General features: G+C 46.9%; 1 protein-coding gene across 4 annotated transcripts in view; it reads right to left on the bottom strand.

Moving 5' to 3' along the window:
• Positions 1-14,687: 14,687 nt before the first annotated feature.
• cfap206 (cilia and flagella associated protein 206) overlaps positions 14,688-26,213 on the bottom strand; it is a 78,021-nt gene continuing 66,495 nt past the window's right edge. For 3 of the 4 annotated variants that reach the window (XM_085997655.1, XM_085997657.1, XM_085997654.1), the window contains 3 exons: positions 24,894-25,025; positions 23,715-23,874; positions 14,688-15,210 (listed from right to left, as the gene is read on the bottom strand). In XM_085997655.1, coding sequence (XP_085853781.1) covers positions 15,092-15,210; positions 23,715-23,874; positions 24,894-25,025 — 411 coding nt within the window. In that variant the 3' untranslated portion in view covers positions 14,688-15,091. The remainder of the gene's footprint in view (positions 15,211-23,714; positions 23,875-24,893; positions 25,026-26,213) is intronic. The other variant, XM_085997656.1, reaches the window with a different exon arrangement.

Here is a 26,213-nt window from a genome sequence, read left to right on the forward strand (position 1 = left end):
CAGAGGAACTTATCCGGGACGCTTTTGTAGCAGGCCACAGATCCAATTACACCCGACAGCGACTGTTGGAGCAGAGTGACCTCGACCTCAACAAGGCCTCTGAACTCGCACTATCATTGGATGCAGCCTACCGGGGCATGGATGCCTGCTCCTCTGCACCGTGGACGCCGCGGGGAATGACAGCCTGGGACACGGTAGGACCGCCTCATAGCGCCGTGCCACCCCAGCCACACCCCAGCAACGGCCCAACTACCGCAGCAGTGTCCCAAGGCCAGAAATGCTACTTCTGTGGCCAGGCAAAACACCCCAGAGCGCGCTGCCCGGCAAAAAACACGATCTGCTCGGGCTGCGGGAAGAAGGGACACTACGCTAACGTCTGCAGGGCCAAAGCCACCCCGAACCCCAGCAGCGCCGTGTGTGGGCCATGCGGGCCGCCATCTTGGGCCTCCCCGGCCATGTGCGAACCACCGGTACAGCAGCCATTTTGGACGCCTCCAGCCACATGGGGATCATGGACGCCGCCATCTTGGACGACAGCCGGAACACAGCAGGCCCCCGACACCGCCTCATCTGATACCCGCAGCGACACACCGATCCCTACGCTGGCATCCGTTACACTGGACCAAACGAGACCGCACCAACTAGCTCGGTCCACAATGGACATTAAGGTAAATGGCCACGATACAATCTGCCTTTTTGACTCTGGGAGCACGGAGAGCTTCATCCACCCCGACACGGTGCGGCGTTGCTCTCTCCCAGTCCTGCCTGCGCACCAGCGGATTTCTATGGCCTCCGAGTCCCAGTCGGCGGACATCGGCGGCTACTGCGTAGTGACACTCGTAGTAGACGGGACCGTGTACGATCATTTTAAACTTCTGGTCCTGCCCGACCTCTGCGCTGCCGTCCTGCTGGGGTTAGATTTTCAGTGCCACCTTAAAAGTGTTACGATGGCGTACGGTGGACCCCTACCCCCACTCACAGTCCGCAGCCAGCAGCTCCCAAATTGCCCGCCGCGCACCAGGTGCAACCTCTCCACACTCAGAGTCACCCCCCCACCACTGTTTGCTAACCTCACCCCCGACTGTAAGCCCATCGCCACAAAGAGCAGGCGATACAGTGCCGGGTTTTCATTAAAACCGAAGTGGAGCGGCTCCTGAAGGAAGGGATTATTGAGGGCAGCACCAGCCCCTGGCGAGCCCAGGTTGTGGTCGTTAAGACCGGCGAGAAGCAGCGCCTGGTCATCGACTACAGCCAGACAATAAATCGCTACACCCTGCTGGACGCCTACCCACTCCCCCGCATAGCTGATATGGTCAACCAGATCGCGCAGTACCGCGTCTTCTCGACCATTGACCTGAAATCAGCGTACCACCAGCTCCCTATCCGCCCTGAGGACCGCCAGTGTACTGCCTTTGAGGCAAACGGCAACCTCTATCACTTCCTTAGGGTTCCCTTTGGCGTCACCAACGGGGTCTCCGTCTTCCAAAGGGAGATGGACCGGATGGTAGATCAAAATGCGTTGCAGGCCACTTTCCCATATCTGGACAATGTGACCATCTGCGGCCGTGACTTGCAGGACCATGACGCAAACCTCGAAAAATTCCTCCGCACCGCCCAACTCCTGAACCTGACATATAACAAGGAGAAGTGCATATTCCGCACAAACCGCCTCGCCATCCTTGGCTGTGTTGTGGAACACGGAGTCATCGGCCCCGACCCCGACCGGATGCGTCCCCTTATGGAACTCTCACTGCCCCACTGCCTCAAGGCCCTGAAGAGGTGCCTAGGGTTTTTCTCCTATTATGCCCAGTGGGTCCCCTACTATGCGGACAAGGCCCATCCGCTGATCAAGTCCACCTCTTTTCCCTTGACGGCAGAGGCCCGCTTAGCCTTCCACCGTATCAAGGAAGACATTGCCAAAGCCACCATGCACGCAGTGGACGAATCCATCCCCTTCCAGGTGGAAAGCGACGCGTCCGACTTTGCCCTGGCCGCTACCCTCAATCAGGCGGGGAGACCCGTGGCCTTCTTTTCACGAACCCTCCAAGGCCCGGAGACCAGACACTCCGCTGTTGAGAAGGAGGCCCAGGTGATTGTGGAGGCTGTGCGTCATTGGAGGCACTACCTGGCCGGAAAACGATTTACCCTGCTCACTGACCAACGTTCAGTTGCTTTCATGTTTAACAACAAGCAGAGGGGCAAAATCAAAAATGACAAGATCTTGAGGTGGAGAATCGAACTTTCCACCTACAATTACGAGATCTTGTACCGGCCCGGGAAGCTCAATGAACCCCCGGATGCGCTATCACGTGGCACCTGCGCCAGCGCGCAGATCGATAGACTGCGGGCCCTCCACAATGACCTCTGCCACCCGGGGGTCACCAGGTTCTTCCACTTCATCAAGGCCCGCAACCTGCCTTACTCTATTGAGGAGGTCAGGACCATGACCAGGAACTGCCAAGTCTGCGCTGAGTGCAAACCGCACTTTTATAGACCAGACAGGGCCCACCTGATAAAAGCCACTCGCCCCTTCGAGCGCCTGAGCGTTGATTTTAAAGGGCCTCTCCCCTCCTCCGACCACAATGTGTACTTCCTCAATATTATTGATGAGTACTCCCGTTTCCCGTTCGCCATCCCCTGCCCGGACATGACCAGTGCCATGGTCATTAAATGTTTGAACGACCTCTTCACCCTGTTCGGTTTCCCCAGCTATATCCATAGCGACCGGGGCTCATCGTTTATGAGCGACGAACTCCGTCAGTACCTGCTAACTAGGGGTATTGCCACAAGCAGGACCACCAGTTACAACCCCCGGGGGAACGGACAGGTGGAAAGAGAAAATGCGACAGTTTGGAAGGTCGCCCTGCTAGCCTTAAAGTCTAGGGGCCTTCCAACCTCCCGCTGGCAGGATGTGCTCCCCGATGCGCTCCACTCTATTCGGTCACTGCTCTGCACTGGCACTAACGCCACCCCTCATGAGAAAATGTTTGTCTTCCCAAGGAAGTCCACATCGGGGACATCGCTACCGCCATGGCTGACGTCCCCAGGGCTGGTCCTACTGAGAAGGCACGTGAGGACCCATAAAACGGACCCCCTGGTCGAGAGGGTCGACCTCCTCCACGCCAACCCCCAGTATGCTTACATTGCATACCCGGACGGGCGGGAGGACACAGCCTCCATAAGAGACCTTGCACCCTCGGGGGCCGCAGTAACCCACTACTCACTACCACCCCCCCCCCCACGATCCGATATCCAGCCCCAGCAGACGGCAGGCCTGGGCCCAGCGACCCGCTCGACATCTACGAGGACGACACGCCTGTGCCACAGCCTACGCGGGACTCGACGCCGGAAGCTCCACTACCCCTGCCGTCGCCACGCCGATCACAGCGGCAGACAAGACCTCCGGAGAGACTCCAATACACTAACTTTTAATACACTTCACCCCGCCGGACTCAATTTTAAACAAGGGGTGAATGTGGTAAACCACTGTTTGTATTCCACTGTGTACATGCCTGGACATGCCTCGGCTGACTCCTCCCACAAGTCCTAGTATAAAGGTGACTGCTCCCCAGCCCCTTTGTATTCTGGACCGGTCGACCACTCTAGGCAGACCTTCATTCTTTTGTTAATAAAAGCCTTTAGTTACTCTCTTAACTATCAGTCTTTTATGAGTAATTGATAGCGCATCAGTATAAGACTACACTACCCAGCTGTATGTATATTAAGACTACATTACCCATGAGGCACTAGGCTACCCACAAGGCAGCAGTCAAGATGGAAGCCTCTACAGATACTGTACCTAGTCCACATGTGCTCAATAAAAGTGTCTAGCAAAAGCTAGCTGTGTTCATAATAAGAATGTCTATTTATTGATGAACATAAGATGGTACCAGGATACCAAGAGTTGTAAATATCTGCTAAAAGATTGTGAAAAGCGGCATGGAGAATTTGAAGCCACCAGAGCGTTTGAATCTCGAGGGAAATGTCGATTACAATTGCCGGATTTTTAAACAACAATTCAAACTCTACATTGCTGCCATCGGATTCGGTACGAAGCCAGACGCAAGAAAAATAGCGTTGCTGCTTACGGTTGCAGGCCCACAGGTGATAGAGGTATTTAATACATTTGTATTTAATCCAGAGGAGAACAGAGAAAAATTAGAAGATGTGCTAAAAAAATTTGATGCACATTGCTCTCCCAAAAAGAATGAGACGTATGAAAGATACATCTTCCGTTCTTGGACACAGCAACAAAATGAGACTTTTGATAGCTTTATAACTGATCTGAAACTGAAAGCACAGACATGTAATTTCTCTGAGCTGAAATCATCCATGATTCGTGACCAGATTGTGTTTGGTATTCATGATAAAAAAGTCAGGGAACGTCTGTTGAGAGAAACCGAACTAAATTTGGAAAATGCAGTGAAAATATGCCAAGCCAGCAAGCTAGCTCGAAAGCACGCGAAGACTTTCAGTGAAATCAATAATGATGCGATTGTAATGAATGATAATGCTGCTGTCGGTGCTGTGTCCTACAAGGGGAAGAAACGTGGGCAGAACAGAAATGAAAAGCAATCGGAGGATGAAATTTTTAATTGTAAATGCTGTGGTTAAGACAATGCCCAGCGTTTGGAAAAATGTGCACAAAGTGTAATGGAAAGAATCACTTTGCCAAACAATGCTTTTCAAAAGTAAAAACGAAAGGGCAACAAGTTAATGTGATTGAGGACACTGATTTAAGTGAGACATTTTTTGTAGGAATGGTGTCATGTGACGATATCAAAAAAGATACAGAAAATGTGCAGCCCTCAGAAATGGACAATGCTGAACATAAAGTCAATGCAGTAAAAGTGGACAAATGGATGATCCCACTGCAGATAAATGGAGCATTAGTTACATTGAAACTGGACACTGGGGCAAAAGCAAACTTAATCAGTATGAGTGACATTAAAAATACGAAAGAAAAGCCCAAAATACAGAAAAAGTCAGTACTACTGAAGAGCTATAATGGACAGAAAATAGATAGCTTAGGTGTATGCAGACTCAAAGTGACAGTCAAAGACAAAGTGCATCATCTCATGTTTTCTGTTGTGGCTGAAAGACTTGATTCGATACTAGGTGACAAAGCTTGTGAAGACTTAGAACTGGTCAAGAGAGTCTACCATATAAACTGTGCCATAAGCAGACCAGATGACTCAGGTGATGAAGCAGAGAGCCCATCAAGGATGAAAAGGCCAAAGGGTATCCATGTCTTCAAAAAGCCTAGTTTCTCCAAGAAGAAAGAAAAAGACTTTAAGGTCAAAGAGAAGCCAAAGGAAGAAAAGCACAAAGAGGAAAAACACAAGGAGAAAAAGTCCAAAGATATAACCACAGCAGATGTTGTTAAGCAGTGGAAAGAGAAAAAGAAAAAGAAGAAGCCTGCACCAGAGCAGGAAGCAGTTCCGGTGGATACTCCTTCTTCCCTCAGGCCAATTGTTGGTGTTCCATTAGCTGAGGCTGCTGAGAGGACTATGCTGTATGATGGGATCCAGCTGCCAGCAGTTTTTTGAGAGTGCATTGACTACATTGAGAGTTATGGCATGAAGAGTGAAGGAAACACTGAAACCCTCTCCAAGCAAAGATCGCAAGGAGACCTCAATCTATACAAGAGCAGATCGATGACAATGCCACAACTGCATCTTGTCATTCACCGCCAGAACAATCTCATGAAGACACATCAGACTTACCCGTGTTGAGAAGATCCACACGTGAAGTAAAAGAGCCTGATAGACTTAATCTTTGAGTACAATGTAAAGCTTTGAAAATGTGTTGACTGTTTTGAAAATGTTTATGTTTATAGAGCACTAACAAAAGTGTTACTGATATTATCTTTATTGTTTTCTTGAAAGTTGATTGATATTGATTTTGTTAAACCTCAAAGAAAGGGGGATGTAATGATCAATAACATGTCATTCTATAGTGGACACTAGGTGGAGCCGTAGAGCTGTGTAGAGCTGTATACAGCTGTATGTATAAGACTACACTACCCAGCTGTATGTATATTAAGACTACATTACCCATGAGGCACTAGACTACCCACAAGGCAGCAGTCAAGATGGAAGCCTCTACAGATACTGCACCTAGTCCACATGTGCTCAATAAAAGTGTCTAGCAAAAGCTAGCTGTGTTCATAATAAGAATGTCTATTTATTAATGAACATAAGAAGAACAACATTCAGTAAATTGACTCCCTTATATTGGTGGCCAGGCATGCTTAAGGCCTGTAAAACATACGTGGCAAATTGTGAGCCATGCAATTTAACCAATAAGTCATCATTAATTAAGCCACCACCATTGGCTCCTGTGAAACCTGATGAACCAATGGGAAAATTCTTTATTGACTTCATTGGACCACTTCCCCCATCTTTGGGATACAGACATGTTCTTGTTTGTGTTGATGGATGCACTTCCTTCTGCTGGTTGGTCCCCACAAAAACTGTTTCGGAAAATGCACTCGCCAATGCTATTACTGACATAATTACTGTAGCTGGTGCACCCAAAATCTTACACTCCGATCAAGGCGGAGCCTTTGTCTCCAAGGTCTTCAAAGACTACTGCGAACAAAGGGGGATTGGGTTAGAGCATAGCACATCACATCATCCGCAATCAGTGGGGCTGGTGGAACGTAAAAACAAGGAAGTAAAAAAGCTATTGGTCAAACTGTTGAGAATCAGGGGAAATAAGTGGACCACCGTCATTCCAGAAGTGCAGCTATCACTTAATAATGTGCCTGCATCTACATCAGGGACAGTGTCCCCTAAAACTCCATATTATCTAATGTATGGGGTTGAGATGCATGCACCGTTTACCCATGGTTCTTTTATTGCCTCTACACTCTCTGATTCCTTGACCTGACAGCGACAGTTAGATTTAAAAAAAGAAATAACAGAAGAGATACATCAAATTGATCAGAGGATAAGGGAGACAAATAGGCAGAAAAAATTGACAAACAAAGCATGGCAACCCTTAGCAGGAGAATGGGTACAGGAAAAGAAGTTTGAGCAAAGACCTGGTTTAAGACCTAAGTGGAAAAAACCTGTTCAAATACGTTCTGTTGTTAATGAAAGAACTGTTGAAATACATATTAATCTGCTGAATGGCAAGCATATCCTTAAAACTGTCTCCATAGACAATCTAAAAAGGTGTCCTGCGGGATACCGAAATGGAGGAACCATACAAGGTGCAGTCATACACTATCTTCCAAGACCCAGCTTGGAGCATGACACACAAAATGGATGCGATCGAACTACTGACGACAGTCAGCCAGACAGTGTCACCGACTCCTCCACACGATGCTTGGCAACGCCTCAGAAATTGGTTTCGCAAACAGCCACAATCAAAACAAGTAAAGACCAACAAGTTACTTCAATGAAGGAGGAAAACACTGCGGATGGAGAAGGAATCAGTTGAGCTTCTGGCAAGGCCTTAAGAAAACAAGGAAAACCAAAGTCTCCTGATGACAGAACTTACCTCTCTAATGGTTCATCATTGTTTGAGGAACAGCTTGATAATACTTCTCTCCCGATATACCAATCGCATGTGTATAGAGCAGTTGTACCTTTAAATCAATCTTTTACGGACTTTATAAAATCAAGTGACTCTTCCCGATGTCACATGAAACGTTCTACATCAATGAACACCTGCTCACTCCAACAGTCTTCTCTGCTACTAGCAGAATCTGTCCTCACGCTGGATCAATGGAACAGTGTGTCAAGCTTCCGCCAGCTCCAACAATGCCTCCTCACCTCTACGGAATGTACATCTGCCAATTGGACATTCTAATTACATATTGTTTTGCTAATTGCATGACAATGTACCTATCGTTCTTTTAATTTCTGTCCAATTTAAAATAAGGCAAAACATTGTCCTGGGATGGCTTAGAGGAATTTTAATGCAGCACATAATTAGGCTCTTGTGAATCTCGTGAAATTAATGTACTATTGTAACCTTATTTGAAAAATTGACCAAACTCTGCCCTTGATGGGGGGGGGGGGGGGTGAAGGAACATACTATATAACCTTTTTAGAAAAATACACTATCTTATGAAAGAATTCTGGCCTTGTTGAAATAAGACAGAGGTTGACCCTGAAGAGTACCTTATAAGGAACTGTACCTTGTAAATTCTTTAAAACATGACAAACTTGGTTTGGAAATTTAGAAACTATAGTAATCTGGGATGTTATGATTAAGGTTATCCATCAGGTGGTGCTGTAGCCAATGCTGCTACTAAGGTCAGAGGTTTGCTTCCTGTTAAGGTCAGAGGTTTGCTTCCTGTTAGGTCAGCACAAGGTGGAATGCCAGGATGCTGATGCAGGCTGTCTGTAAACGTGTTTCCCAGTTGTTAATAAAGTACTCGTGTTAATTCTACAATATCGCCTCTTTGAGTCCTTGTTCCACTTAATGGATTTATCACATTTGGCGACGAGGCAACTTAAGGACCCTGCATAAAGAAGAAAAGTCTGCCGGGACGTTTAAACTACAAAATCACGAGCTAAAGTTAGCTACAAGCTGGAAGAGGGCATGGCTGCCACGGTAGGAACGGTTTCCGCTTTTGATATTCAAGCACAAACCTGGGAAGAATACTGTGAAGTGTTGGGTTATTTTTTCAAAGCAAATGAAATAAATGATGCCGGAAAAAGGAAAGCCATTCTGCTTAGTTCAGTGGGAAGCCAAACCTACAGTTTGATGAAAAATCTGCTCAGTCCTGAAAAGCCTGGAGACAAATCATTTGTTGAATTAGTGGCTTTGCTAAAAGAACATTTCAACCCTAAGCCTAGTGAGATTGTACAGCGGTTCAAGTTTAATTCAAGGAACAGGAAAGAGGAAGAGAGCGTAATGGACTATGTAGCGGTGTTGCGTAAATTAGCACAAGATTGCAATTATGGGAACAACCTGAAGGAAATGCTGCGAGATAGGCTAGTTTGCGGAATTATGGACAACCAAATGCAGCGTAGATTATTATCCGAGACTGGACTTACTTATGAAAAAGCATTGGAACTTGCTCAAGCCATAGAGACAGCGAACTGAGATGTAAAAGAAATACAGGGTTCAGACAGGGCTACTGCTACGCAAGTTGCAGGTCAGGTTGTTGTGCGCAAGTTGAACATGCGTCAGAAACCACAACGTGAGCATGTGAAGGCATGTTATAGATGCAAGGGTGATCACCTGGCGAGCGAATGCTGGTTTCTGGAGGAAAAGTGCTACAAGTGAGGGAAACAAGGACACATAAAACGAGCTTGCAGGGCGAAATCACCTGTGGAGGAATCCAAACCAAAAGGGGGAGGACAGCAAAACCAAGGGAGAGAAGTGAAAAAACAGGGAGCACACCACATCAGCGGGGAAGCTGAGGGAGAAGAGGACATGTTCATAATGTATAGCATGTTAGAGAACATTCCAAAAGTGGCTCCTATCACATTTCAACTGACAGTAAATGACTCTAAGGTGAACTTTGAAGTGGATACAGGGTGCGGCGTGACCATAATGAACAAGGCAGAGTACTCAAAATTGTGGAACGGTGCAAAAGTTCCAGAGTTAAAGCCTTGCTCCCTGCATCTTAAAACATATACAGCTGAATTAGGTACAGCTAAGGTAACTGTGCAACACAGGGACACAGTGGAACAGCTACCTGTAGTTATAGTATCGGGTACCGGACCAAACCTGTTAGGTCGGGGCTGGATAAAAGAACTTAAATTAGACTGGGGAGCAGTACATCAAATAGATGCGGGCAAACAGTTGACTTTGCAAGAAGTGTTGAGTGAACATGAGAGTGTGTTCAAGGAGGAACTTGGCACATTTAATGGACCCCCAGCTAAGATTTATGTAGACAAGGAGGCACCGCCAAGGTTTTTTAAACAACGACCTGTGCCTTATGCCATGAAGCCAAAGGTAGAGGTTGAGCTTGACCGTCTATTGAGAGAGAACATACTGGAGCCGATGAAATGTTCGGAATGGGCAGCTTCCATAGCACCTGTGTTAAAACCGGACAATTCGGTCAGACTCTGTGGAGACTATAAATTGACTGTCAATTGGGTGTCCAAACTAGAGCAGTATCCTATTCCCAAAACAGAGGATCTCTTTGCAAACCTGGCTGGAGGAAAGAAATTCACAAAGTTGGATATGAGTCATGCCTACTTGCAGATTACACTGGATGACGAATCAAAGAAGTATGTCACCATAAATACACACAAGGGCTTGTTTACATATAACCGCTTACCGTTTGGTGTCTCATCTAGCCCAGCTATCTTCCAGAGAACAATCAAGGGTGTACTGCAAGGGATTCCACATGTTTCCATCTATCTGGATGACATTCTGGTGATGGGAAGAACTGACCAGGAGCATCTGAGCACTCTGAGAGAGGTACTACAGAGATGGGAGAGGGCAGGGTTCCGGCTCAAGAGGAGTAAGTGCACTTTCCTGGGGAATGAGGCAGTGTTCCTGGGACACAGAGTGGACGCCACCGGGCTCCATCCACTCAAGGAGAAGGTACAAGCACTGCAGGACGCCCCTGCTCCTACAAATGTGGCTGAGTTAAAAGCTTACCTGGGACTGCTGAACTATTATAACAGGTTTTTACCAAACTTGTCAACTGTGTTAGCACCTCTTCACAAACTACTGCGCAAGGAGACACAGTGGCAGTGGGGAGAGGAGCAGGGGGTTTCATTTGAACAGTCCAAGAATCTGATGCTGTCGTCGGATGTGCTGGTTCACTACAATGCAGAGAAAGACATCATTCTCTCTTGTGACGCTTCACTTTACAGGGTGGGGGCAGTTCTTTCACACTGCATGGAAGATGGAACTGAAAGACCAATAGGGTTTATGTCCCGAACTCTAACACCAGCAGAAAAAACTATTCCCAGTTAGACAAAGAGGGGTTAGCAGTAATGTTTGGGTTACAGAGGTTCCACAAGTACATTTTTGGCAGGAAGTTCACCATATGCACCGATCATAAACCTCTTCTCTCTCTTTTCAACGAAATGAAAGCAGTTCCACAGATGGTGTCACCCCGGATCCAGAGGTGGGCAGTGACGTTGAGGGCATATGAGTATGTCATCGTCTACAAGGCGGGCAAGCACCATGGGAACGCAGATGCCTTGAGCCGTCTGCCACTGCCAGGCACACCTATCCGTGCAGCTCCAGAGGACAGAGTTTTGATGTTGGAGGACACTGACACGGCACTTGTGATTGCAGAGCAAGTAAGACCATGGACAGGTAAAGATCAAGTAATGTCTAGAGTTCGAGAATATGTGGTGAGGGGATGGCCACAGCATCCGGAAGGGGCTGACTTCACACCCTACAGTGTCAGGAAAACAGAGCTGAGTGTGCAGGATGGTTGCGTGTTGTGGGGAGCACGAGTGATTATTCTACGGCCAGCACGACAGTCTATCCTAGAGCAACTACATCAGTGTCATCCTGGGGTCTCGCGTATGAAAGCCTTGGCTAGGAGTTACTTGTGGTGGCCAAAGCTAGTTGAGGAGATAGAAAATCTAGTCAAGACATGCAGCACTTGTCAGGAACACCAGAAGGCACCAGCAGCGGCTCCTCTCCACCCCTGGGAGTGGCCGGATAAACCATGGAGAAGATTGCACTTAGATTATGCGGGTCCATTCATGGGGAAGATGTTCCTCATAATCATTGATGCACATTCCAAATGGATGGATGTTTATCCTGTAAATTCTGCTTCCGCCACTACTACTATAGACTGCCTGCATCGGAGCTTCAGTAATCAAGGGCTACTGGAGATCGTGGTGAGTGACAATGCTACTTGTTTTGTAAGTACAGAGACAAAAGAGTTCTTGAGAAAAAATGGCATGGTGCAGGTGACCTCAGCTCCATATCATCCGTCCTCGAATGGACTTGCGGAGAGAGCCATACAAACATTTAAGGAGATGATGAAAAAAAGTGCAGAAGGGAGTTTAGCAGCCAAAGGGTTCTGTTCAGCTACAGAATAACACCTCAATCCACCACAGGACTCTCTCCTGCTGAGATGTTATTAGGTCGTAGACTACGCTCCACTCTTGACCTTATCCACCCAGACCTAAAAAGGAAAATGGAAAACAGACAAAACAAACAAAAAGAGAACCATGACAAAAGAACAAAGAGCCGAAGTTTTGGAGAAGGAGATGCGATCCTTACCAGGAATTTCAGTTATGGACCAAAGTGGATTCCTGGCTTCATAGACTCAATGACAGGTCCAGTATCATACAAGGTCATGTTGGGAGATGGTAGGGTAGTACGCAGACATGTAGATCAGATACTTCCCAGACAAGGGGAAATTGAAATGAAGGTTCCAGATGCAATGACTGAAGACAGGGTTGCCCCCAGTTATCCAAATGCATCTGTGGTGCCACCACCAGAGACAGAGATAATTCCACAGGAACCTATCCGTCAAGAGGAAACCATCGTTGCAGAGTCAGATACTCTGAGCACTGCTCAAGAGCAGCTGGTGGCTTCACCACAAACAAGCAGGGACTTTACTGTTAGACGTTCACAAAGGCCTCGCAAGCCATCAGATTGATACTGAACTGTTAAATTCATCAAGTATGGAACATGATGAATGGAGACTCCTTTTGTGACCCTCAGGAATGGTTGTTTGTTAAGAAAATTCATACTGAAATCTTAAGGAGGGATATAGTAATCTGGGATGTTATGATTAAGGTTATCCACCAGGTGGTGCTGTAGCCAATGCTGCTACTAAGGTCAGAGGTTTGCTTCCTGTTAGGTCAGCACAAGGTGGAATGCCAGGATGCTGATGCAGGCTGTCTGTAAACGTGTTTCCCAGTTGTTAATAAAGTACTCGTGTTAATTCTACGATATTGCCTCTTTGAGTCCTTGTTCCACTTAATGGATTTATCACAGAAACCTAACTATGAAATAGCTATGAAAGAATTCTGGCTTTTGAAACAGGACAAGTTGTTGACCCTGAATAAATAACCTTATTGAAACAGAAGGATGGGTGGTTCCAAGTGGCTGGCCTTTTGGGAACAGAACAATGGTCAACCCTGGATAAATTATATAAATTAAACCTCGTAAAGATGGCACATAAGATAAGAAACATCTGCCCTCGCAAAGGTGACACATGAAATAAGGGACATCTGCCTTCACATCTATATGGTAAAAATTCCCAATAACTGTTGCCGATGTAGCAGTAAGAATTGCAAGAAGTCAGCAGAAAGATGAAGTGATAATTAACTTGAATCAGCAGAAACCTTATGGGATACAACTGAAAAAGGGTATAAATATTGAAGTCTCAAATGGGATATCAGACTTGCTTTAATCGGGCAAAGCGATTCTCAACTACAGAGGCGGCTCTGTGATCCTTCATTCGTTGTACCTCGGGGATCGAAGGTAATTTGATATTGATGGATATCCTGTATAGAAAATTTTAAGAACTGTAATACTAGCGAAGTTAAGATTTAAAAGTAAGATTCTCTGTTAAAAAGATTGTATTTTTTCTTTTTTTAGAACTGTTAACATTGTGATTGACTGATTCACCAACTGTAAATTGCATGTCGATTCTTTTAATAAATCTCGATATATTTTTAGAATTGTCTCGCATAAGTCTTCTGTATCAATAACTCGTGAATCCAATCTCTGTACACTCTTTGGTGGAGAGGTACATTTCTGAAGGAGCTCTCTGGACCCTCATAATATCCAGCACGTTACAGTCTGGCTAAACTTATTAAAAGTGCTATCTGGAGGACGGTAACATTCTTGGGTTGCTCCTATCCTTTAGGGAGAGATAGCCCAGACCTTTAGGCCCAGTTAAGCGTCTTTAGGATTCGGCTACCTCAAACTTTAGTTGAAAGTGAACATCTGGGAAATACGCCTGATCCGGGATAGCCCCAAAGGAGCTAGGACTAGTAAATATCCTTTCACCATGGGGTAATTTTGACTTTGGACGATTGTGTAAAACGGATGATATCGATTCAGCCACCCATTACACATCTCTCCCCATTTTCATTTCCGTTGATTTCAATAGTGATATGAGGGTCCTGCGCCCATTTTCTAAATTTGTTTAACCTAGGTAGAGCTTGTACTGCGCAATTTCTACCTAGATTTTCAAGTTCTGCAGCGGCCTAACGAGATGTCCATAATGGGGTCGCTGGAGACCTCCAAAGAAACTGGCAGGTAAGCAAGGTTCCATGTAATTTTTTTTTCCGTGCACGGGCCCTTTAAATGACCCATTCAAATCTTCATGCATGCGTGGTTATTCCCATTGAAAAGCTGGTGAGTGGCCTGCGTGGGACCTCCAGACCACTTAACGGGAATGCTGCAGGTAAGTCTTTTTTTTAAATTTACCTTATTGTGGAGTCAGAGGGAGCAAGAATGCTCTTCCTGCCTCCACATTAATACCACAGGTCACTGTTGGCCCGCACTCTCACCTCTTCTGTTTGCCACCCCCCCTCTCATCAGGACTGGCAAACTGCATTGGAGCACCCGCATGGATCCCACAGCATTTATTACAATGAGGCCCGAGGACCGATCTAAGATGATGCTTGGGCCTCTCTCTTCTGGTGCGCGAGTACAGCGCGCCAACCATGTCGATGCCCGTTATGAGGCGCTATCGAATTTAGGCCCCAGTAATTCTAAAATTCCTCAAGTGGTTTTGCTGCATGCTTGAATGTAATAGACCCAGGCTGTGGCTGACATCATCAACATCAACAAGTTTAATCAATTCTATTCAAAGCCGCATAAATTTATGCTCATGCTCGTCAGGGTAATTTACATGCTGCTAAAACATCTGTAATACAATAACAGGAATTGACATAGAATTATAGCTGCTGAATGTGCCATCTCCAACCCTTTAGCATTTGTTAAGAAAATTGTGGGAACATTTTTATAGTTTAATACTAAATTTGATAGTTGAAACCAACACAAAAAATTTACTTAGAAAGATTGATTAATTAAGCTTTCTTTTTTTACAAGGGAAGTTCAGTTTTATGTTTCATCTATAGCTCTTGTTAAGTTGAATTTGACCACATGAGTAGGTTTTGTAGTTTTTCCTCCACGCAAACCAGCATAGAAGACCTGTGGTCTGGGCACATTGCTGGAATTATCTTGTTTTGTCTGTACTGCCTTGTTCTTTGGAAGGTAGACTTGGGAAGTGTTGTCTCTTCTCATGTGGCTGAGGTTTGTCTGCATATAATGAGTGACCTTCTGGCGCAGGCTTGCCTTGAGAAATTGAAGAATTCAAAATACCATTATTCTGTAACCCAATTACATTCAGTGACAACCACAACTTTGTTAACTGTATTTTATGTGGAGACAAAATTTGTCTGATAAATGCACGTCACTTGTGTGATAAATAAAACAAAAAACAATGGTCATATTCAATAGTTTGCAGCTGGTCTTTTAACATCAATCATTGCCCACAGTACTCATTATTCCAGCTTGCCGATTTAAATGATGCTTATCTGTTGAGTTCTGAGCTATGAATATCAAATTTGAGCCAATCAGGTGAAAATAATATATATATATATCTGTGTGTACAAATTAATCTACTGTGACAGTGCTGCTAGTAAACCAGAATCTATGTTGTTTTATAACAGTTGGGCTGTTACAAAGTATGACTGGGAAAGTGTAGCAGGAAGTAAGTGTGACACTACAGGAAGTGAATACTATAGGCCAGACTTTTGGGCCTAAAAATTCGGTTGCTTTGCGCCTCCCGTTGCAACTAGCGCCCGGGCGCGGTGCTGCCAACACCTCCCGCGGATTTCAGCGGGAGATTAGCAGCAGTGGTAACTGTTAGCGCCCCGCGGCGTTTTGCCACCGGCGACAACGTCATTGCCGTGCGTAGTGCCCGGCAGCAATCTTTGGTAGTGCCCCCTGACTTACCACCAGATGCTATGTCCGACAGGGTCAGGGGGGCCTGCCTGCGGCCGGGGCGGCGCTAATTAAAGGCGATGTGCCGGGCAGCCATTTGTGTTGCTGGCCCCCTGCCAGCACCTGCCCCCATTGCTGTCCCCGGCCTCCTGACCAGCCCCCCTGCGGAGTGCCGGTTGCGCTCCGTGAGCCCGGCACTTCTCGAGTGCCGGGCTCTTTTGCTGGCACTCTGATCCCAGGTGACCCAGCTGGGCCCCAGGTCGTGCTGCGCAAGGCCCCTCCCCTTTAGGAAGGGGAGGAAGGCCTGCAGTACCGCGGCGCGATGTGCAGCGATATTCCCTCGCAGCACCCCAAGAGGGAGGCGGGGCGCTTCCAGTAGCGCCCCGCTTCCCTCTTGGGACGCTACCGATAAATTACGGCCACGCAGGTGCTAATTTTTTCGGGGCGCTACTCAATTTTTCCCACTTAATATATTATAGATATACTTGCGGTTCTCAGGAGTAGGCCATTCGGCCCTTCGAGCCTGCTCCGCCATTCAATGGGATCATGGCTGATCATCCAAACTCAGTACCCTGTCCCCGCCTTTTCCCCATATCCCTTGATCCCTTCAGCCTCAAGAAACATATCCAACTCTTTCTTGAATATATTTAATGAACTGGCCTCCACCGCCCTCTGTGGCAGAGAATTCCACAGGTTCACCACTCTCTGGGTGAAGAAATTCCTCCTCATTTCAGTCCTAAATGGCTTACCCCTTATCCTTAGACTATGACCCCTGGTTCTGGACTCCCCGGCCATCAGAAACATCCTTCCTGCATCTAGTCTGTCCAGACCTGACAGAATTTTATAGGTTTCGTTGAGATCCCCTCTCAATCTTCTAAACTCCAGTGAGTATAAGCCCAATCGACACAATCTCTCCTCATACGTCATTCTTGCCATCCCAGGTATCAGCCTGGTGAATCTTCGCTGCACTCCCTCCATGGCAAGAACGTCTTTCCTCAGGTATGGTGACCAAAACTGCACACAATACTCAAGGTGCGGTCTCACCAAGGCCCTGTACAACTGTAGCAAGACATCCTTGTTCCTGTACTCGAACCCTCTTGCTACGAAGGCCAACATACCATTTGCCTTCTTAACCGCCTGCTGCACCTGCATGCTTACCTTCAGCGACTGGTGCACAAGGACACCCAGGTCTCTTTGCACTTCCCCTTCTCCCAATCTATTGCCATTCAAATAATAATCTGCCTTCCTGCTTTTGCCACCAAAGTGGATAACCTCACATTTATCCACATTATAGTGCATTTGCCATGTTTCTGCCCAATCACCCAACCTGTCCAAATCGTACTGGAGTTTCCCGACATCCTCCTCACAGCTTACCCTCCCGCCCAGCTTTGTGTCGTCTGCAAATTTGGAGATATTACATCCAATTCCCTCGTCCAGATCATTAATATATATTGTGAACAGCTGGGGTCCTAGGACCGATCCTTGCGGTACCCCACTAGTCACTGCCTGCCACTCGGAAAACGACCCGTTTATTCCAACTCTTTGCTTTCTGTCCGCCAACCAGTTCTCTATCCAAGTCAATACCTTGCCCCCAATCCCATGTGCCTTAATTTTGCACGCTAATCTCTTGTGTGGGACCTTATCGAAAGCCTTCTGAAAGTCCAAATACACCACATCCACTGGTTCTCCCTTATCTATTTTACCAGTTACATCCTCAAAAAATTCCAGTAGATTAGTCAAGCATGATTTACCTTTTGTAAATCCATGTTGACTTTGTCCGATCCTGTCACTGCTTTCCAAGTGCTCTGCTATTACATCTTTTATAATAGACTCCAGCATTTTCCCCACTACCGATGTCAGGCTTACCGGTCTATAATTCCCCGCTTTTTCTCTACCACCTTTTTTGAATAGTGGGGTAACATTAGCTACCCTCCAATCCATGGGTACCGTTCCAGAGTCTATCGAGTTCTGGAAGATGATCAGTAGTGCATCTACTATCTCTAGGGCCACTTCCTTAAGTACCCTGGGATGTAGACCATCAGGCCCTAGGGATTTATCGGCCTTCAGTCCCATCAATTTTCCTAACACCATTTTCCTACAAATACTGATTTCTTTCAGTTCCTCGCTTTCATCAGACCCTATGTTCCCTGGCATCTCTGGGAGGTTATTTGTGTCCTCCTTTGTGAAGACAGAACCAAAGTATGCATTTAGTTGGTCTGCCATTTCCTTGTTTCCCATTATAAATTCCCCTGATTCTGACTGTAAGGGACCTACGCTTGACTTCACTAATCTTTTTCTCTTCACATATCTATAAAAGCTTTTACAGTCAGTTTTTATGTTCCTGGCTAGCTTACTCTCATATTCTATTTTCCCTTTCTTAATTAATCCCTTTGTCCTCCTTTGTTGACTCCTAAACTGCTCCCAATCCTCAGGATTATTGCTTTTTCTAGCCAATTTATATGTCCTCTCCTTGGATCTAATGCTATCCCTAATTTCCCTTGTTAGCCATGGTTGAGTCACCTTTTTTGTTTTATTTTTACGCCAAACTGGGATGAACAAATTCTGTAGCTCATCCATTCAGTCTTTGAATGTTTGCCATTGCCTATCCACCGTCAACCCTTTGAGCGCCATTCCCCACTCAATCCTACCCAACTCGCTCCTCAGACCATCGTAGTTTCCTTTATTTAAATTGAGGACCCTTGTCTCTGAGTCAACTACTTCATTCTCCATCTTAATGAAGAATTCGATCATATTATGATCGCTCCGACCCAAGGGGCCTCGTACAACAAGATTGCTAATTAATCCTTTCTCGTTGCATAATACCCAGTCTAAGATGGCCTGATCTCTGGTTGGTTCCTCGACATATTGGTCCAGGAAACCATCCCGTAAACACTCCAGGAATTCCTCCTCCACAGTATTGTTACTAATTTGGTTGGCCCAATCTATATGTAGGTTAAAGTCACCCATGATGACTGCTGTGCCCTTATTGCACGCTTCTTTAATTTCCCTTTTAATGCCATCCCCAACCTCCACCTTACTGTTTGGAGATCTATATACCACTCCCACTAATGTTTTTTTCCCCTTAGTATTTCTCAATTCTACCCATACAGATTCCACATCATCAGAGCTAATATCCTTCATTACAATTGTATTAATCCCTTCTTTAACCAGTAATGCTACCCCACCTCCCTTTCCTTTTTGCCTATCTTTCCTGAATATCGAATACCCCTGGATGTTGAGTTCCCAGTCTTGGCCATCCTTGAGCCACGTTTCTGTAATCCCAACCAAATCGTATTCGTTTACCTCTATTTGCGCAGCCAATTCATCCACCTTATTACAAATGCTCCTCGCATTAAGACACAAAGCCTTCAGGCTTGTTTTTTTAACGCTCTTAGACCTATTAGAATTATTATTTACTGTGGCCACGTTTGATTTAAACCATTGATTTCTCTGACTGCCACTTTTGTTTTTCTCCTTCCTATCTTTTGCTTTTATCCCTGTTTTCCTTTCCTCTGTCTCCCTGCTCAGGTTCCCAACCCCCTGCCATTTTAGTTTAAACCCCCCCGAACAGTGCTAGCAAACCTCCCCGCAAGGATATTTATCCCGCCCTGGTTCAGGTGCAACCCGTCCGACTTGTACAAGTCCCACCTTTCCCAGAAGCAGGTTCAGTGATCCAGGAAACTAAAGCCCTCCCTCCTGCACCAACTCTTTAGCCACGCATTCATCTGCTCTATCCTCCAATTCCTATACTCACTAGCACGTGGCACCGGGAGTAATCCAGAGATTACAACCTTTGAGGTCCTGCTCTTTAATCTGCTACCTAGCTCCCTAAATTCTTGTTGCAGGACCTCATCCCTCTTCCTACCTATGTCGTTGGTCCCAATGTGAACCACGACCTCTGCCTGTTCCCCCTCCCCCTTCAGAATGCCCTCTCACATGGTGTTGCTCACAGTAAGGCAAGTGATGTGCTATTTTATAAAGGCAGGAGTGTTATAGCATGTAACATATAATGGGCTAGAAATTCATATACTTACCGCCACTCCATAGCACCATGAAATGGCAATAAAATGGTGGCTGCTGCTCTTTCGCCATCTGGTGGCGGTTCCTGCAACGGCCACAATATTACTCTTCCCCTTTGCAGCGCCCTGGGAAAAAAAATGTTGGCGTGGTGACATCAATCGCCGTGCAACGCCGACTTAACGTCACCAACACGAACTTCGACCCTAGCGCTGCAAGCAGGCTGACAGTGACGATGTCTGCAGCTCTTAAAGGGATGCATACATCATTCAGGTAAGTTTGAATGTAAGGGTTTGGACTGCTTTTTCTTGATTTTCTTGAAGTGGTGGCTTGCTGCAATAGATGTGAAAAGTTTTTTTAAGTGTGTAGGGAGTGCTGCTGGATGCTTCCAAGTGCTCGGATGGTAAATGAAGACCTTTGAGAACATGCTGCGAATACTTAGCAGCTCATGCAACATCCATGGAGAGGAAACTGAGTATTTCCAGCATTTTATGCTGTCATTTCACACTTTACAGCATCCACTTGCAGAGGGAAGAGGAAGGCGCAGAAGAGGAGGAATCAGACGGAAGGATGCATCCCAGACAGCCCCTTTGTGGCCGGGATATCCGGGATGGAATCATCTGCCTGCGGTCTCACTGGCTGGGCAGGCTGCCTCCTCTTGTTGACCCACTGGCTGGGCAGGCTGCCTCCTCTTGTTGACCCACTGGCTGGGCAGGTTGCATTTCTTGGGTGTGTAAAATGAAGAAGGCACAAGGGTGGAATTGTGCTGACGGGAGTGCGGAAATGCAAGAGGTGCATGCCAGAAGGAGGATAACATACGATGATACCAGCATCTTGTATCTTTTCAGCCTCGCTGCTGGCCAAGGGCTCACCCATGCCCCTGCCAAGAATGGCCTGTACCGTCTCCTCCAAGGGGGTGAGGTGAGGCAAGGAATGGGAGATGTGCCTCGTGATTGGTGCAGATTGTTGGTAGGTGAGTGATTGGGGGTCGTGCATTGAGCAGTGTGTGAGGCTAGTGATGCAGTTGGTAGGAGATGGCTTTTGAAGGCGCATTCACTGACCTTGACCAATGGTCTGAGGTCATGAAGCTTCTTTGGGCACTGGAGCCAGGTGGTGGGGGCGACAGCCTTAGTAATGTACTCCCACATCATTCTTTCTGGAGGGCCTCCTGGCCTCTGTGGGTAGAGGACCGCTCTTGCAGTGCTGGCCCCCTGCACAAAGCTGGAGTGATGCGTGTGAGACCCTCGGTGCCCCTTCCCTGGCTTGCTGAGTCATTTGTCTTAGTGCTGAGGCAGTTTTCCCATTTGTTGAGGTTAGGAAGGTAATTCAGCTTTAACAGCTGAATATTCACATTTGGAACTTCTTTTAAATATTGAATGTTTCTTAAAAGGCAGAAAGGGCTGAAAAATGTATTGATTCACTGCATTTTATTTTGTATTGCTTCCGTGTGCATGGCCCTTTAAATCTCAGACATCTTCGTTACCCACAATTCCTTGTGAGCACCACAGCTTCGCTCACAGAGGCTGTGGGAAGCTGCAAGGCCGAACCTGGACAGAAACTTCATCCCGGATCCCTTCAGCAACGTCACCAGGTCAGCGTTTCACAGAAGGTGAGCACTGAGCCACCAATCTCCATGCCCCCCAGACCAATTTCACTCTGTTAGTGTTGCGGCCATTTCCAGCGGCCGTTAACTGCAGTTGCTAGTAACACCGGCAACTTTGCTGGCGAACATGAATTTTTCCCCAAATATATCTCCTGTTAAGGCCACAAAATCTCATTGATAGTAGGCAAAGTAAGAGTCAGATCCATCAGATTTTAACTGGCGTTTGATCAAGGAACTGACAATGGAAATTTGCTTGTCAGTTTCAAGTAGCAGCTGAGAAACACTGTGGCCGCGAAATTCGGCTCCGTAGCACTGGTAGTTTTGGAAAAATGGCTTCTGCATTGCTTCTGCCCACTTTCAGTGCAGCCCGCGCTGAACACCATCTTGGGGAGGGTGATAGCGCGAGCGGTACTTGTGTGTGCCGGAAGTATGCTGAGTAGGCAGATCGTGACGTTAGTTAGCGTGTAATGCTATTTTGATGCACGACCTGCCATTTTCCACCTAGCCACTCTATTCAACACCCTCAGGCAGCATCTCGAGCAGAGTCGTTAACTCTGTTTCTCTCTCCACGTATGTTGCCTGACCTGCTGAGTATGCTGCCACAAGGAATGTCATCAGCAGACATTCAGGGTGCTGAAGCAACAGTTCTGCTGCCTTGACTGCTCGGGAGGAGCCCTCCAGTACTCTGTGGAGCGGGTGTCCCAGTTTGAGGTAGTCTGCTGCATCCTCTGCAACTTGGCCATCATGAGGGTGCAGCCCTTGCCACCACGGGTTCGGCGACCACCTCAGAAAGAGGAGAAGAGGTAGAGGAAGGGAGGAGACAGCCTGCACATCCACATTCCAGACGGGCTGTCTGTGAGCGCATCATCAGACTCTGGTTCGCCTGAATGAAAGCCTAGATCCCCATTGCTCAACACTTCCCCACCTTACCATCCCTCTGTCACAGAACATCACAGTGTCCTCTTGGCCACAATCCTGAAATAAATCCACCACAAAACAAAACAACTTTATCCAACACATCCAAACAGTTCTCAACTAATCACCCTTGTGCATTCCTTTAGTGCCTGTCTTGCGGGTGCCTTTGCCTGACCTAGTACTCCTTTGAACTGCTACCCCAGTGGCTGTAGCATGGCTGGTGGAAGGCAGTTGACTTTCGGTGGACAAGACTGCAGATGGCCTTGCAGGATGACCTCGAGCAGCTCTGAGCCTAGAAGGGCTGGCTACGGACGGCACCACCTCGGCATGGATGGCAGCAGTCTGGGCTGGCTGGCTGACAGGTATCAGCAAGGGCACTGGCGGAGTGGCGGTGGTGGGAGGACAAATGCTGTCAGCCGGAGAGACGACAGCAGGTTCGTACTCCACGGAGCCACTGCCACTCCCCCGGGGCAGCGCCTCAGCAATCCTAGCTATCTTTTGGAGGACAGATTGCTGGACTGCTGTGACACCCTGCAAGCCCCGTTCAACATTGGTAAATGCAGTCACGATGGCAGCTGTCTGAGCTTGCATGACAGAAGTCTAAGCTTCCATTGCAGCACTCAGACGTTGGGTCACTTCCGCTGGTGTTGCATTGGAAGCTGAAACATCAGCCATCAGACCCTGCATCATGGTTGGGTCCACAAGTGCGCTAATGGAGTTGCCCATCACTTGCATCCTGGAAATCATGGGGTCCAAGCCTTGTGCAAAGTTGGTGTCAGACTCCTCCATGCTCCTTGGCAGTGACAAGAGGCTCTCTGGCCGGCCTGCCAATGCACCAAGCATTTGTGTGCATGCCCATCACCCTTCTTCTGTAGGCCGCTCCATCGAAGTCCTCATCTGCGTCCTCTGCAGCAGAACTCGTGTGCGACCTCGCCCTCCGGGGAGCTGGCACCTCCGCTACCCTTACCCCTCTGGCCTTGCTGCAGGCCACTCATGCCCGGTGACTCACCATGTGCAGATCCCACCTCTATACTACCCTCTAAAGTATGCGCAGCGCCAGTATCTGAGCTGGTGCCTGCGAGTGTGAGATCGAGTGACGGTGTCTTCTTTTCCATCACTCTCCTCTTGCTCTTCCTGCACTGGCTGACCAGGTTGGAGTTCTTGAGTATCTGAAGGGAGAAGGGCACAAGGGTAGGGTTGTGGTGAGGGGAGGGGGGAAAGTAAGATGTGCATGCTTACACCATCAGCAGCTTGTGAGCGAGAAGGGATTGTGGGATGAGGGGGAAGTGGGATGCGAGAAGGAGGATCATGAGCATACCATCATCTTCAATGCTTTCAGCCTCGCCGATCGCCAAGGCCTTAGTGACGGCCCCTCCAATAATGTCACGCATGGTCTCCTCCTGCTGGGTCAAGATCTGCAGGCGTGCCCTTCCCCCATAGGTTAGCTGCCCTTGCCTGCAGTTATGAGCCACCTTGTCCTGCAACAGAGAGGGAAGTGTGTCAGTGAGTGTGGTGCAATGTGTTTGGGTGATATGCCTGTCATGGTTGAATAGCTGACAGTGCGTGCAAGCTGTGAGATGTGGGTGTGAGACTTGCAGCAGTGTTAAGTATGTGAGGGTGAGGTAAAGCTATGAATGTGAGGTATGAGTCATAACTGATAGAGATTGTTGGTAGGTGAGTGATGGGAGTGTGGTGCATTGAGCAGTGTGTGAGGCTAGTGGTGCAGTTGGTGGGAGATGGCAATTGAAGGTGCATTACTGACCTTGACCACTCATGTGAGGTCATTAAACTTCTTTCGGCACTGCATCCAGGTCCTCGGGGCAGCACTGCTGGCATTGACCGTGTCGGCTATCTGCTCCCACTGCCTTAGCAGTGTGTGTCTGGAGGGCCTCCTGGCACCCTGCAGGTAGAGAACCTGCCTTCTCCTTTCCATCTCCTGCACTAAGGCCTCTAGTGATGCATCCAAGAACCTTGGAGCCCTTTTGCTGGCCTGTTGAGCCATTATTCTGCCTTGTTCTTTCTCACACTTGCCTCCACAACCAGTAGCTGCTGCAGGCAGACTGCACCTCCCCTTTAAGAGGAGCAGACTGCCTTTAAGAAGTGGAGGCTAGTTTTAATTGGAGCTAGCCTTGCACGGACTTGGGACCCCTGCTGAGTGTTCAGCCACTCATTATAATTAACATTATAATTAGCAGGCAGAACGAAGGTCGCATGCTGCCTGCATTCCTTTCAACGGGCGCAGGGCAATCGCACATTGCGATCGCCGTACCCGTTTTCGGGACTAATCCAATATTTAGCCTTCAGTGTTTTAAGATTGTATTGCATCTGTAACAATGTGACATCTGAGTGTGACATAGTGAGTCGCCTGTGCATGCTAGGTGTACTTTTTTTATATACAGATAGATCGATAGATATAGATATCTCCAGCTGATAGTAACTTCAGTTGGTGCGTTATAACTTCAAAGTCTTGACAAATGTAATTTAAAAAAATGCCTACCAATTTCATTGCTTTTCTTCTTAACTCCCACTCATTCCATTCATATGATTTAACGATGTTTGGCTCCAGGATGTGAGTGTCAGTTTGTGTGCAGCTGTCACATGTTGCGATGGGTCTCAAGCATCTGTCTGCCTAGAATTTAGAAAGAAAAGAAACTAATAGGGTAAAAGACAAACACCAGACTGAAAAACTATGACAAATTGTGGAAAAATGACTTGTTCTGTATTGCCTGAATTCTAAGAAATAGTTCACTCGTTTTAGTTCTCAACGCCCCCCCCCCCACAGAAGTATTATTTTATAGAAAATATAAATATGGTATAAAATCAAGCATACTGAAATTTTCCTCTTTTCTCCTCTCTTGAAGAATGATGCTGGAGCTCTTCAGTATCTTGCTTAAATGGCCATGTGTGATCCTGAATAATGAGCTTCAGTAGACTGTTGAACCACAGGTTGCATCACAACCAAGTCTGATTCTGTCCACACATGTAGCCTTACATCATGGGTCACTAGCTAGGAATAAGGAGTGGGAACCCGAGATTATATATTTTTTTTTCCTAGTCTAGGGGCACTGAGGTCAACTATTGCACCCTTATTGCTAGTGTAAAAGTTTTTGTTTAAAATTGCCTTCATTATTTGAGTAGCGTTAAATTTCTATTATGGTAACAATAGGTTTGTTTCAGCATCATAGTCCAAGTGCTGAAATTTCCTGGAGCTGCTGGTAGTCTAAAGGTTACAAATCTTGCATGTGGAATTTTATGAAATAAGTGTCAGTTTGTGCTCTGGATTCTGTCCCTCGTTTCCTCCCACCTCCCCCAGTTCTCCCCGTAGACTTACTGACGCAAGCTGGGTTGCCAGGAGGAGGTCCAGGCAGAAAGCCAGGAACTTAAGAGCAGGAGTAGGCTATTCAGCCCCTCGAGTCTGTTCCATCATTCAGTGAGATCATGGCTGATCTGCATCTTAACTCAATCCACCTGCCTTGGCTCCAGATCCCTTATCTAGCAAAAATTTATCAATCTCAGATTGTAATTATTTCTTGAGCTAGCATCTGCTGCTTTTTGTGGAAGGGAGTTCCACACTTCTACCACCCTTTGTGTGAAGAAGTGTTTCTTATCTTCACTCCTGAATGGCCTGGCTCTGATTTACAATTATGTCCCCTTGTCCTAGAATCCCCCACCAGTGGAAAAAATTTCTCTCTATCTACCCATCAATTTCTTTCAAAATCCTAAAACCCTCAATCAAACCACCCCTTAACCTTCTATATTCCAGAGAATACAAGCCTAGTTTATATAATTTCTCATCCTCATCTAATGGGAAGAAAAA

Source organism: Somniosus microcephalus, chromosome 9 (genome assembly GCF_052327205.1).
Source record: "Somniosus microcephalus isolate GS21.2 chromosome 9, FLI_Smic_1.0, whole genome shotgun sequence".
NCBI classification, from domain to species: Eukaryota; Metazoa; Chordata; class Chondrichthyes; order Squaliformes; family Somniosidae; genus Somniosus; species Somniosus microcephalus.